The 13,512-nt window shown below is 39.5% G+C and overlaps 1 protein-coding gene across 3 annotated transcripts in view; it reads left to right on the top strand.

Moving 5' to 3' along the window:
- LOC137600882 (intermembrane lipid transfer protein VPS13B-like) overlaps positions 1-13,512 on the top strand; it is a 359,901-nt gene that overhangs the window by 54,201 nt on the left and 292,188 nt on the right. For all 3 annotated transcript variants that reach the window (XM_068322736.1, XM_068322735.1, XM_068322737.1), the window contains exon 16: positions 3,801-3,925. In XM_068322736.1, coding sequence (XP_068178837.1) covers positions 3,801-3,925 — 125 coding nt within the window. The remainder of the gene's footprint in view (positions 1-3,800; positions 3,926-13,512) is intronic.

The raw sequence follows: 13,512 nt of genomic DNA, 5'->3' as shown, positions 1-13,512 counted from the left end.
TTCATTAGCTTTCATGAAAAATATTTTGAAGATTTAAACTTGATTTAATGGGGATGCAAATTTTATATGGGAAAGTAATTGAATTCTCACTTCAATTTTTTAACATCCATTTATTTATCATCTTCCAAGCTGACTAGTTTGACTAGTTCCATGTACTGCAGTAGGTCATCACATGGCCAGAGTCTTAACTCCACTCTGAAATCACTCTAATGACCCTTTTAAAGACCTCGATGAACCCTTGTCACCTGGTCATAAAAATCTCAGCGCAATGTTCTTGATGAGCACCAGCCCCACTCTGGTCTACTTCATGGTCCTCAGCTTGCAGACTTGATGGGACTTTCCACTGTGCAGCTGGGAAATTTCCCTATATGTGCATTTGTTCTTTTGACTGGTAATTCTGGTAGTAAAGCTCAAATATTGTATTCATTTTTCATTTGTTAAAACTGCAAATAACATCCAATTCATGTCAAAGACAATACACATACAGGTTCAGATTTCTTTGAATACATTACAGAGTACAAGTGCGTTTTCTGAAAGTAGCTAAAAACCAGTTGACATATTCAAAGATTTAGCACATATTTTGGTCTTCAATCAAAGTTAGAAAATAAGTCAACTTTTTGTGATAACTTATTATTTTAAGGTCATTTTCAGAAAAATGTATTTTGTAAATGAAAGTTCAGCTGGATGACAGGGGATGTGGAGCCTTATGAGACAGAGCTCAGAACAAGTTGAACCATCAGACAAACCTGTCCCCTGCTGGGACTTCTGCTTGTCTGGGGGCCAGGTGGAGACCTTGCTGAGCATTTCTGGTGCCCTGGTTCACTGTCGTTCAACATCACTGTGTAAATGCAAATGCATCTTTTATGAGCATCATTATAATTCTTTTGTGTTGTATTTTATAGTTTGTTGTAAGCATTATATTTATAATGTATTATGTTATTTTATGACATTGGATTATAAAAAATACTTCTGTATTATATTTTAATATATTATGTCCATAATTTCTCTCTTGTACAAATAAATAAGCCTACGTATGTGTTAATACACACATACATAAATACATAGATATACTATGCTGTTTTTTTTTGCTTGCAGGTGTTTTTGTTGTTGCCATCAAAACAAGAAATAGCTACTAGTGCATTGTATTCATTAACTGACGTTTAAACATTTAAAGGTTCTACCTTAATCAGTGCGTAATTTATAATTTCTGTATTTTTATTGCAATGTATTTAGCAGAAACTATTCCTCATATTCCTCTGAATATATCTCAGTGTTTTCCATGTGTAGCGGTAAAAATAATTCACGTATGTGCTGTATTTAAGTAGTTTCCAAAGTCATATCTGATTGCCTCAGTATGGATTTTTTCCTCTGTATTTGTCCTGCACCCTTTAGAGCCTTTATAACCTGGAGTAATCTGGGGTAACTCAGCCTGCTGAGGCATGGCTTGGGTGGTTTTTGTTTTAAGGCAGGATGTTTGCTGGGTATCATGCTGGTAGCCCTTATCACAGGGTCACCGCAGGGTTAACTGTTAACCAGTCGGTGGCCAAGGATCATTCTGGCGAATCTTTACTGGTATCCACCAAAGTACTGATTCTACCTCTGGATTTTGGCAGAGGGATCATGACAGGGTGGAGGTCATTCTGGCTACAATTCACCCACCTCAGGAAGTAATTTGAAATGGGTATAAACCAAGGCTTATCTTAATCTGTGTTTTATTGACACTGGCTGTCAAAGCTAACGTGTCTGTCTTGAGGGTAGCGGTTAGCTATTGTCTCACTTTTCCATGGTCACAGACAAGAACCCCAAATTAGCCTGTAGATTTAGATGGGGGCGCTGAGGCAAGACCAATTACTACTGAAAAATTGGTTGATGGAATAACTGCTTATTTCATGCTGATAAAGGGATATAATTTGGAATCCAGGCTGTGGCTATATGTCCAACATCTGTATCTTTAAACCATGATTTAACTTGATCTAGGCTCCGGCTCCCCATGACCCGCTGCGACGGATATAGCGGTGGTAATCTAAAGATGACTGACTAGTACTGTTGCGTGGAATGTGAATGTAAAATTATTAAGTTTTGGGAAACATTTTGGCTCTCTGCACTGGACCATCCACCACTAAGGAGTTCTGCAGAGACCATCACTCAGTTCAGGAACTAAATGAGTCTTGCTCTGTGTATAAATCAGACTTCATCCACTAAGGTGATGATCAGCAGAATGTGGGCTGCAGTACCTTACATATCTGTCTATGTAGAAGTCTTGAACACAATGATACTATTAAGAGTGATATTGTTATTAAAAGACATTGTATTTTTATTGAACCTAAAAACATCTTTCTGGAACTTTACAGTGACATTTGAATCCTAGTGCAATCTGGACTAGATCAGTCCGACCTGTATGAAAATTTTCTGCTGTACTGCTAATTGGGTGCAAGCATGGGGGTTATTTCTTGCTCAAACTCTACTACAAATCAACGTGCCAGTCTACACTGTTCTCATGAAAAACTTGTTAATGGTCATTTCAGTCTCTCAGTCAGTCTATTTTAGTTTGTCAGATACACTCTAACATTGAAAATGGATCGTTACTTTTGTTTTTCCATTCATTCTAGGAATGTTCAGGAATATCCATCAAGTAGTATCTGTGTAATCTTAATCAGATGTTATTTAGCTGAATGAATTCATAACAATTAAGGAAAAAAAAGGAATAGAAAATTTTATTGAAAATGTTGATCATTACCTGCTGCAAACAACATCAAACTGTCTCACACGTCACCATGTCAGCATATGACTCAACATTTGACTGGTCAAAAAGTGTATGGTCTGCATCCGACTGCAGAGTACCAGCTTTCATTTCTGAACAATTCATTTAGATTGCCGCTACAGGAAAAAACATGTCATGATGAACATCTTTAAGAGAGATTTTAACATTGCTTTTACTTAGCCTTGTCTATGGACCTTAACTAGAACAAGAACTGGTGGAGATCAGGGAAGATTGCAACTAAAAACTAGAACCAAGGCACTCAGACTGCAACGTCCCGCGACACCCCTGAATTCAAAATTTTCATTTAGAAAAACTTCAAAATCTATCAACATGTTACAGTTCACCTTTTGCGACAACTTTATGAGCTACTAGACAAGTGTTGTAAGAGAAATACCCATCCAACACTGTATTGAACAAAAAGGACAGGAGATGAAGGTAGAATACAAGAATGAAACAGAAATTTAGACCAGCTTGTATGCGTCTGACCTACTGTCATTGATCAAAGCACTAGCGTTGATCTATGGTTTCACTCACACTGGCCTTCTCACTTGTCTTTTTATCTTATCCGGTTCCTGAGTATACAAAAGATGAAATTTGACCTTAACCTAGTTTTCTCAAGGTCAAGGTTTTAATCTCATTTTCATCCTCTTTGCCGCCGTAGTAATGTGCTTTTTGTCTCATCTTTCTATCTGCAACGGTTCCGACGACATTTGGTGGACTAACGAATGGACGACACACGAACACTGACAATAACAATACATCACTGCTCTGAAGCAGGATGTAAAAAGACACAACCTTTGACAGCCTTTGGATTGACGGGAGTAGTCCCTGATACTTTAATGAAGTACCATTGTAATTCTGCTGTCATTTTGGTTATGTATTTTGGCAAAATTAGATGGTTGCACATTAAACATGGATGATAAGATGATTTTTTCTGTAGATGCATATAGATGTGCTGCCGTAGCTCAGCTGAACATTTGTCCTCCCTCTCCCATCCATCATTTCTCATGCACTCCTTTCTTGCTGTCAATCCTTCCAGGTTTTTGGGTTCCAGGCAGGCCTGACTTGCCAGGATGTTACAGGGGCTTTCCTGCCTCTCCTTCCCATCATCCCTTCCTTCAGCACTGCACTCTATGGGAAGCTAATCCAGAAGCCTGGGTACTGGTGAGTTTCTAGAGCCATGAAGATGCATAATCTTTAATGGACTTAGATGTTGCCCACCAGGTTTAGTTGAACAGCAGTTCAACCCCATAATGGGGTAAAAAAAAAAAAAAAAAGCAACTTCACTTCAACCTGTTTTTGGACATGGGAGCTTCTACAAGAATATTTCTGTCATTAGGACTGCTACATTTATTGCATTGTTTTTAGGCTTTTAATTTTACCCTTGCGAAATAATTACAAAATATCAAAGACCCTGTGTCCGTGTGTTTTAGTTTTTATATACATGTGTGAGTTTGTGTGTGTATGTGCTACATAAAGAGCGATGCAACCGTTTGCGTGTAGTACATCAGAGGGTATTTAAAGTGATGGATGAGCAACATCATCAGCAGGGGAGACAGACAAACAGTGTCAACAGGTAAAAACTTTTCTTCTCCTTGAAAAACAAGGAGAAGAAAATAAGACATCACTGTTGAAAGTGATGAAAAACCATGCTGCCATATCCCTGTCCTTTCAGCGGACAGACAGTGACTCATCGGAGATGTCCCCTAAAAATGTAAGAGTTCAACATTTTAATAGAGGACAAGTCAGGGGAGGGCTGAGTGTTTTGGAGTGGAACAGCTGAATAATTTGAGAGGGATGGACAAGAAATAAATTAAAAAGTCTTCAAGATTTTTAGCTGTCAAAATGCAAAAGGAATGGGAACAAGGTTATGTGAAAAGGAGAATCACTGTATCTAGTATTAGAGGACAAGTCTAAAGGGACATTTATATGTGATTACAGGGATGCAGTGTGAGACATGTGCATTGAGGGATACATCAAAAAAAGTTTGATGAAATAGAGGAAGGGAGAGAAAAAGACGACTCTTAGAGGATGGGCAGTAAAATAGTGTTTCACTGTATTGGTGTGGGTATGTAATGTTTCTTTACATCATGGTGATTGGTTGCAGTTTTGTCCTGCATTTGATCTGTTGTCAATATGCAATTTAGTAATTCATTTGTATCAAGTCGGATTGATAGAGCAACAAATATTAGAATCTATCAGCCTGTGCAGATGTAATCACTTGGAAGCTCTTGATTTAGACGAACACAGAGTGCGTTAAAGCAGGAAACCTGTGCGAGAGCACTAACTTGGGAATTGGCTCCCCCCCATTAGTTCAGATTCAAACATGTCAGAGAGCTGGAGATGGTTTGCACGTCTCCTGACTTCTTCTCCAGGCAAACATCGTATCTACTGTACAGTGCTGAGCATGCCACAGGGAACCACAAGGCCTTCAGTCATTGTGGTGTGTATGTCTGGAGGCAGAACCTGAATCTCTGTGCTCTCTGCTCTCAATAAGAGACGGTTAGCTGCTTGTTTGATCTCAAGCACCCACCCTCCTCCCTTGCCTTATATAATGGATTCAGATGTCAAATGAATGTTATTTTTCTTTCTGACAGTCACTAAATGTTTCTCATCTCCAGAATGCTTTCTAGACCAATGCCCTCCTGTGGCTTTTCTTTCAGCCTGGACCAGCCCTTAGAAATAACACTTTCAACTTCTCACAATATTCTTGACACATGAAGAAAGTTGTCTTTGATTGAATGCAGCATGTATCAGTCCTGTTTTCACCAGGTCGTCGTTATCTTTCTGTTGTTTGAGTAGGTTGTAGAATCAGTGATGGACTTGTATTCATTCCTTCAAATATGTGATCACACAATACCCAAGATAGTTGTGCTGCCCTTAACAGGATTATTTCCGCTCCATCTACTTTTTGTCATTCCTCAGAATGCTTCCGACACTTAGACAGGCTTGAAACACTTCTTTCATTTTCACTGTATCTTTCCTGTTTATATGGGTTCTGAAGTTATCAATTCATGTTTGAAGTGACTCATATTTGACCTTTTCTGTCTTAGTGGAAAGTATTGCTGTCTCACAAAAAAAAAATCAAAATTTAATTAACTCAACCTGACAATTTTCTTCTGGATGAACAATGATGAGTATGTTTGACAGATAAGTACAGTCAGTGAAGTGAAGCTCGTTCTGCACTTATTTTGAACACCTGCCCTTACCACTGCTCTATTTTTATGACAGACTGTTTCAAGGTGCCAAAAAGGGTCTAAAATGTTTTGTCTTTATGCAAGACCTATTTTTATGTTGGCATGATACAAAGGTGTTTCCAGGCTTTCAGGGGATTCTAGGTTTTTGAGTCAAGAAAAAACCATCTTAAATCTGCAAACCAGTGTTGCTTCATCAATACTGGGGGTATCTACCTATGTATCTACCTACCGACCTACCTTCTTCCTACCTTCTTACTACTTTTTATTTGGTTGATTCAATTCGTTGATGAGTCTTTGTGCTACAAACTTTCTTACTGTACTCGTTGAAAGCAACTTGGCAGCTTTAAAGTCTTGATATGTGATTTTAACACCCACCACTAATATAATGAGTTTAATTCCTGCCCAATTAGCTCGTCACTACTCTCTGAAAATGAGTGGACATAAAAGGAAATGTGATGATTTCCTTTGAAAATATACAACTCAGGACTTTGACTAATGGTGATCAACACTTTGACCTACAGCTATCATGGTTTGGAGTTTTTCATTGAATTAAATTTAGAATATAGACACAGGATAGAGTCATAATTGTGTTGCCCTCACAGCATCTTGATTGCAGGGCATTTTTGGTTGGCAAATAGGCTGTTGTCATCTGCAATCGCAAAGGAGATGGCTACGCACATATTAACTTTGACTATTTGTGTGTGTTTGAGCTATTGCTGTTGCTGAAGAACATGCACTCAGAAAGACAGTTCTCCTAAAGGTGAAAGTTGAGTGACACACAGGGTGAAGCCAAAAGACGTACTCCACCAGGTGGTAGCATTTATGTTTGACTGTATTGATGTTTGTATTTGGACTGCTTCTCAGTGCTGATGTAGCTCCAACAACACATCCTTCCAAGATGTTCTGTTCTCTGAGCAGATACTAAGCAGAGCCCTGCAAGTGTTTGAAGTTTTAAGGAAATATGGACCAAACTGGCAAGTATGAGACTTTAGTGAAGGTGTGTTAGAGAGGCTAGCCTGAGAAAAGAGCTGTTTCCAGTTCATGTGTTTGTCAGTAGTTTTGTTACGCAGATTCTTGGATAATAAGCTTTTCCATTACCAAGGTAGCTGTGGATTTCTGTCCTTCTTGACTTTGTTAAAAGTTAATGGTAAATGACAGGAGAGACTGGTAGCTTTAAGTAGTACAGAAGTTGAAGTCAAATATACAAATTTTGCATCCTTTACTATATTCCTGCTTGGACATAAAAGCATATTTGTCAATGTGCAGCCAGTTTAGGTTTAAGTAGGCATAAATGCCCAGTGATCGTGAGAGATTTGGAGTGCCACTGGACCTGTCCTGATGAGTTGGCTCATATTGGAGTTCATGTTTCTGTCAGCCTCACCACAAAAGCTTCAGCGTCTCGGAGTGGGCAGCACTGAGCTTTCAGCATGGATGTGCTTAGCTTTGACATCTTCACCCTGCCAGCTTTGGCTCTGACTCCGTGTTTGCTATTGTAAAAGAGATCTTGGGCATAGTGAATCAGCTGAAATGTCTCACGGAATTTTCCAAAGCAAAATCAGATTTTAAGAAGGGGTAGTTGCTGTACGTCAAATGCAGATCCTTAACTTGTAATTTTTTAAGGAAATGAAAAGCTTTAGCAGACTATTCCAATCTGGCTGATGCAATTTTCTCTGCCGACATTCCCTCAAATGCCCTTGTAAGGACATCTCCCTGCAGTTATAATGTTTAACCTGACTGGCTTTAGTTAGAATGACTTCAAATGCTGTAATATAACCCAGCTGGACTGTGAGAATGTTGGATTAAACTTTGGTTGGACATTTTAAAAACAACTGAAATGAGTCTTATGATTGCTTTATTGATACAGAGTAAAGTTGTTTCTCTTGAATGATGCCCTGTGGTTAATATGTAACTGAAAATAAGCATTGCTCATTGTTGATCAGTGTCACTACATCTTCTGGTCAGGGTGTGGACAGAGTTGAGACAATGAAATGTTTCTGAAACACTCCACCTCTGATCATCTCAAATGCTTTCGATTTTTGTGAATAAGTATTTGAGTATCACTCAATGATGAAGAAAAAGTGTAAATTAAGGAAATGTTTAACAGTGAGGATGAAATTTTTGCTACAAATGAGAGTTGGGGTACACCCTAAATAAAATGCCAGCTAATCACAGGGCCACAGAAAGACAAAGAACCACTCACACTGACAAACAATTTTAGTTCACCAATTCACCTAAGCTGCACGTTATTTGAGGTGGGAGGAAGCCGAAGAACCCGGAGAAAACCACACACACATGGAGCACACACAAACTCCGCACAGAAAGGAATCAAACCAGGAACTTTCTTGCTGGGAGGCGACAGCGCTACTTACTATGCTATCATGCTGTCATGATCCTGCTTTCATTTAATTTAATTACTTTTTGCAGTTTTGTCTGTGCAGCACAGGTCTTAAATGAAATTGTAATTGTGCCTGAGGAGTAAAAATTTAGATGTTCAAAATTCTACTTAATTTAGAATTTTATGTTTGTTCATTTTCATTATTCTCACTGAAATTAAATGTAAAACAAGTTGTCAATTTTTTGACATGAAATATAAATGATTTGAATTCTTAGGAAAAAGTAAAGTAATATGATTTAATTGCAGCAAAGCAGAGTGCTTGCTGTAATTAAAAAAATAACATGTTGCAGGGAATCAGGATATAGAGTAATCCAAAAACTACTACTGAAAGTACTGAAGTTAGCACCTTGTCTTTGTTCATGCTACTTTCTTTTTTAACTTAATAATCCTAATGATCTTTTTTCACTTTTTTGTATATATATTCCTCACATAATGGTATATGGGCTGTAAAACACACACACACACACACACACACACACACACACACACACACACACACACACACACACACACTGTATAGTGTATCAATTGGTCAGGTTGTTAAACCTGCTATCCCAGATTAAATCTGTCCCTGCAAAAAGGAGGTGGGAGGGAGGTGGCATTCGGTAGAGGATGCTGGAAATTCCACCTGCATCGATCTACCCAAAACCTCAATCTCTCACTCCTATACGTTTACCCACATGCACACACTCACATACGCACACACACATTCATGCACACACATGCACACACACGTGCGTACACACACACACACACACACACACACACACACACACACACACACACACACGCACACACACACACACACACACACACACACACACACACACACACACACACCATATAATAATCTTCATACAGGGCCACCTGACGGCAGCAGCACATGGAAGCAGACCAAAGCCGGGGCCCACCAACCAACCAACCAACAACCCAGCAGCAGCCCAGTGTGGCTCGTCACATTGCAGGTCGTAATTCAGCCCCATGCCAGCTTTTATGTGGCGTTTTTAGCAGTCCCTATTCGTCGCTCAGCTATTTCTGAAGGGATTTTTTCTTGAAGCATGTGGTGTTACAGGTGCATGTTTTATAGCCACAAAAACTGACTTGCCTTGTGAAAGTTTCCAAATTGAAAAGAACGTTTGCTCTCCCTTGATATCTAATTATTGAAGCAACTCTATTACATTTGGAATGGTCGGTTGAGTTTTTAGCACTACCTGTTGGATTTGCTTTAAGTCCATTACAGCATCTGGACCAGTAGTCTAGACTCTAGATTAGCTCTAGTTGTGATTTATGAAGGCTGCTTGAGGCATCTGAGGCATGAGGCTTCTGGTGTGATTGTAATGCCTCATTACTTCTGTTCATAGTTAGTCATAGCAAACTGCTCCTGGTCTATGTCTCCCAGCACAGCCAAGAACAGGCGGGCAAATGCTTTCTATGTTATTCAAAGGTGAGCCATAGTCAAGTCAACCATGTGAAATGTTGTAAATATATATGAACAGAATTGACCAATGAGAGCATTGACTATTGTGTTGGTTTACAAGCCATTTTGACAGGTGGTATCATGAACAATTGGAATAATAATTTTGGCTGATGAAACTAAATTGGGAGTTGCTGTTGGATGGAAAGGACCATTTCTGTGCACTTAGTATACATTTATATGACATATGACCAGGGCTCGAAATTAACTTTTTTTCTTGGTAGCACTGGTACTCCCAAATTTAGAAGTTAGTAGCACCAGCAAAGACTTTAGGAGCACCTACCCAAAAGCAAGGCAGTGAAGGAGCGATAGACACCGCTCCGTCCATATCCGTTCCGCGCGCCTCTCTCCTTCGCCCAGGAGAGCGGCCGCAGTTGCGCTCTCATTGTTTCCTGGCAGGACCGCAGGAGCGCGGTCTCACAAAAAAAAGATTTTTTCCCCTAGTCGCACCGGTGCTCCCAAATATATTTAATAGTCACACTGATAAAAATTTGGGCGCATATGTGACCAAAATGGTCGCAATTTCGAGCCCTGCATATGACAAAGATCTTGTGAACGATGTCACACAGCTTCAACGTCAACTGCTGTAGCCCTCAACCATTCTTTGATTTGTGTTGATTGTGCAATGAAATGAAGTACAGTCGCGCATCAACGCTCGCAACTCCAGCTCATCGCAGATTTTTTGTAGGCAGTCGTGTGATACCGTTTGCGCGCATTGTATTGGCTGACAGCATCCGGAATTGTGCTACGTTCCATCAGTCTCGGACTTTCGTGAGATACAAAAGTGCTTTAAACAGTTGATAAAAATGTGGGAAAAGGTAATACAGATAGAAGGTGGTTTAATATCAGTATGGAGAGGGTTCATAAACTAAATTACTATAAATAGTAAGATAAATAGATCTCGATCACGGATTCCTTAATCGCATGTGGTTCCTGAAACGCATTAACTGCAAAGAATGAGGGCACACTGTACTCAGTTGTATTACTCATCAAGGTCTGTGCAGACAGGATTAAAGTTACTCAGAACTGTTATGGTGAAGGATAATTGAATGACCTTAAATCAGAGTGTGGTTGCTGTGGTCATGCTCAGTTTTGAGCTGTGGTTCGGCCTCCTCAAGAGCAGCAGGGAATTAATTTTGTTGAGCAAGGCAACACATAAACGAGGCCCTTCCTTGTTCTTGAGGAAACATTGGAATGTTTGGAGAAAGAAAAAAAGTTTTTAAATGATGAAGCTTAAGGGATGTAGGTAAACTCTGAAACAAATAGGCTTTCTGTATTAACAGGTGTGTATTAAAAGCACAAAATGGCATATGATGTAATATTGTTCCATGTTTCACTCAAAGCACAGGAGTGCGTAAGATTGTAAGCCACAAGTTAAAACATAATTTTTCCTGTGCCATGGCCTACAAAGTGTTTTGGCCAGGTTTGTGGTTAAGATTTTTTCACTTATTATTTTCACTTATTATTTGGATTCACAGCTAACAATAATCAATGGATGTATGGAGGAGCCCTGAATTAAGGAAATAGAATCATCAAATGCGAGGCTTGCAATTTGACTGATGGCGTTTCAGTTTTCATGGAAGGATCCTTCCTTCTTTTCTCCATTCAGATACTGTTGCGCTTACTTGCCCTTATGTTTACAAGTGTCATTTGGTAGCTTGAAGCAACGTGGGTTATAGCTCAACCCTATGAGTGTATTATAGCCACAAACATTTTAAAAAGGTAGCATTGTTTGAATCCAAGAATATCTATTGAATTTTAACTATATCTTGATATGTACTAAGATGTAAAGGCCAGACCCACCGTGGTAAATTCAGGAGCAGCTGTAGATGTTTTCACATGACCAAAGGAATCTATTAATGCCAGAATTAGTCATCTAAGAAACTGAAGCTTGAGGGAAAGAAAACAGTGGGAAATGGGGAAGGATAGATGGATTATCAGCTCTGAGTGGATTATCATCTACTGTGGTGTGCATTCTACTGTCCTCTCCTCCCCACCAAGCCTCAGTACTGCTCCATCACCTCGCAGAAACAAGTCTTTCCAACATTCACCACTCAAGAAAGAATGTGCACATGGTGATAAATTAAAGGAAACATCGGTTTCTGCATATTAGAGAAATAATCTAGGCTTAATTCAATCAGAATTTTTTTTATTTTGGCCACCAATATAAAAGTCACAGTCCTTGTGAAACTAAAGACAACTAGTCTGTTTTGTATATGTCATTATTGTCATGACAATGGGATTTTCAAGTTCACAGTAAAATCTGACAGAATAAATTCTGTCTGAAGTCTCTGGTCAGAGGTCTGTTATCTCTGAGTGTCCTTATAAGGAACAGCATGTCCTCTACTGTACAGCTGGACATGTTGGCCGGGGGCAAGAAGCTACATGCACACAGACACTATTACACACAGACACGGGCCTCCTGATGTGTTTTCCTTTAACGTCTGATGAACCACGTCATTGCCATTTTCTCGCCTCGCGGTCTGCAGCTGTCTGCACAACTTGATTAAAACATTTCTTTTAGTAATCCCTGTGTAATGAAACCCTCTCCTGAGAAGGGTGTGTGTGTGTGTGTGTGTGTGTGTGTGTGTGTGTGTGTGTGTGTGTGTGTGTGTGTGTGTGTGTGTGTGTGTGTGTGTGTGTGTGTGTGTGTGTGTGTGTTTCTTTAAGGTCAGGGGTGCTCCATATGGGAAGAAGTAGAGGGCTGTGTGTGGATGTGTGTGTATCAGGGAAAGAGCCCAGAGTGTTTCACTCTATGAAGACTTTGGGCTGTTGAAGGTCGATGATTGAGAAATACTCACATGAAACACCTTTAACCCTGGGGAACCACAAATCTGTGTGCTGTGGCCACAAATACAGTCCTACCTAGCCCTAACTCAAACCCAGAACCAGCACAGACACTTCAAAGGGTGTGGTAAGATTGGAGTGGATGTCATTGTAAATTCCATAGCAGAAATACTTAAATGTTAATTCAGTACTTCACAGACAAAACTAAAGTTAAAATCAGTAGGGTACAGTGAGAGGTAACGATAACCCCATCAAAGTAAGAAGCAAGTTAAATCTGGTGGTTGTAAATTGCAAATACAAAAGATGGCTGACGTCTATTTTGAGACTTAAACTCAACAAAAATGTTATTTTTCAATATATGTGACTGTAATCTCGTTTTCCTGCTGTTGTGGTGCTCCAAAGGTTCAGGTATTTCACATCGAGTGTTTGACACGGACCGTCAAAGAAAATAATTTGAGAGTAGATGATGAAAAACCACAGAAAAAGACAATAAAAAAGTTTTACTGCAATTATTTCCCTTTTTTGTCTCAGCACATTCTTGGTTAGGAGTTTGTGATAGTGTGAGTTCGCTTTTTAGAAATGCCAGCCTTCCGTATAATTGCCATCCAGGTGCTAAATTGACAAGATTCCCATCCCCCAAATTGGTTACTTAGATGTTATCGTTCAGGGTGAAGTGCTTGCATGATTTATAATGTTCCTGGGGAGGCTTTGCAAGACACTGTAGCAAGAGTTTTGTAGATTAAAGAGGGGACATGAGAGCAGGCCATAACTCACTCTGGTTATTTTCAAGAGGGTCAGTGACCTTGGCTGGGAGAGATGGGAAATTCTGCAAAACTTCAAATCAATCTGCACCAAAAAGAAAAAAGGTGCAAGCTGTCAGTCTTCCTTTCCCTCTGCT

The sequence above is a fragment of the Antennarius striatus genome, chromosome 9 (genome assembly GCF_040054535.1).
Source record: "Antennarius striatus isolate MH-2024 chromosome 9, ASM4005453v1, whole genome shotgun sequence".
Taxonomy (NCBI): Eukaryota; Metazoa; Chordata; class Actinopteri; order Lophiiformes; family Antennariidae; genus Antennarius; species Antennarius striatus.
The sequence above is the reverse complement of the archived record's forward strand: the minus strand, read 5'-3'. Positions and strand labels throughout refer to the sequence as shown.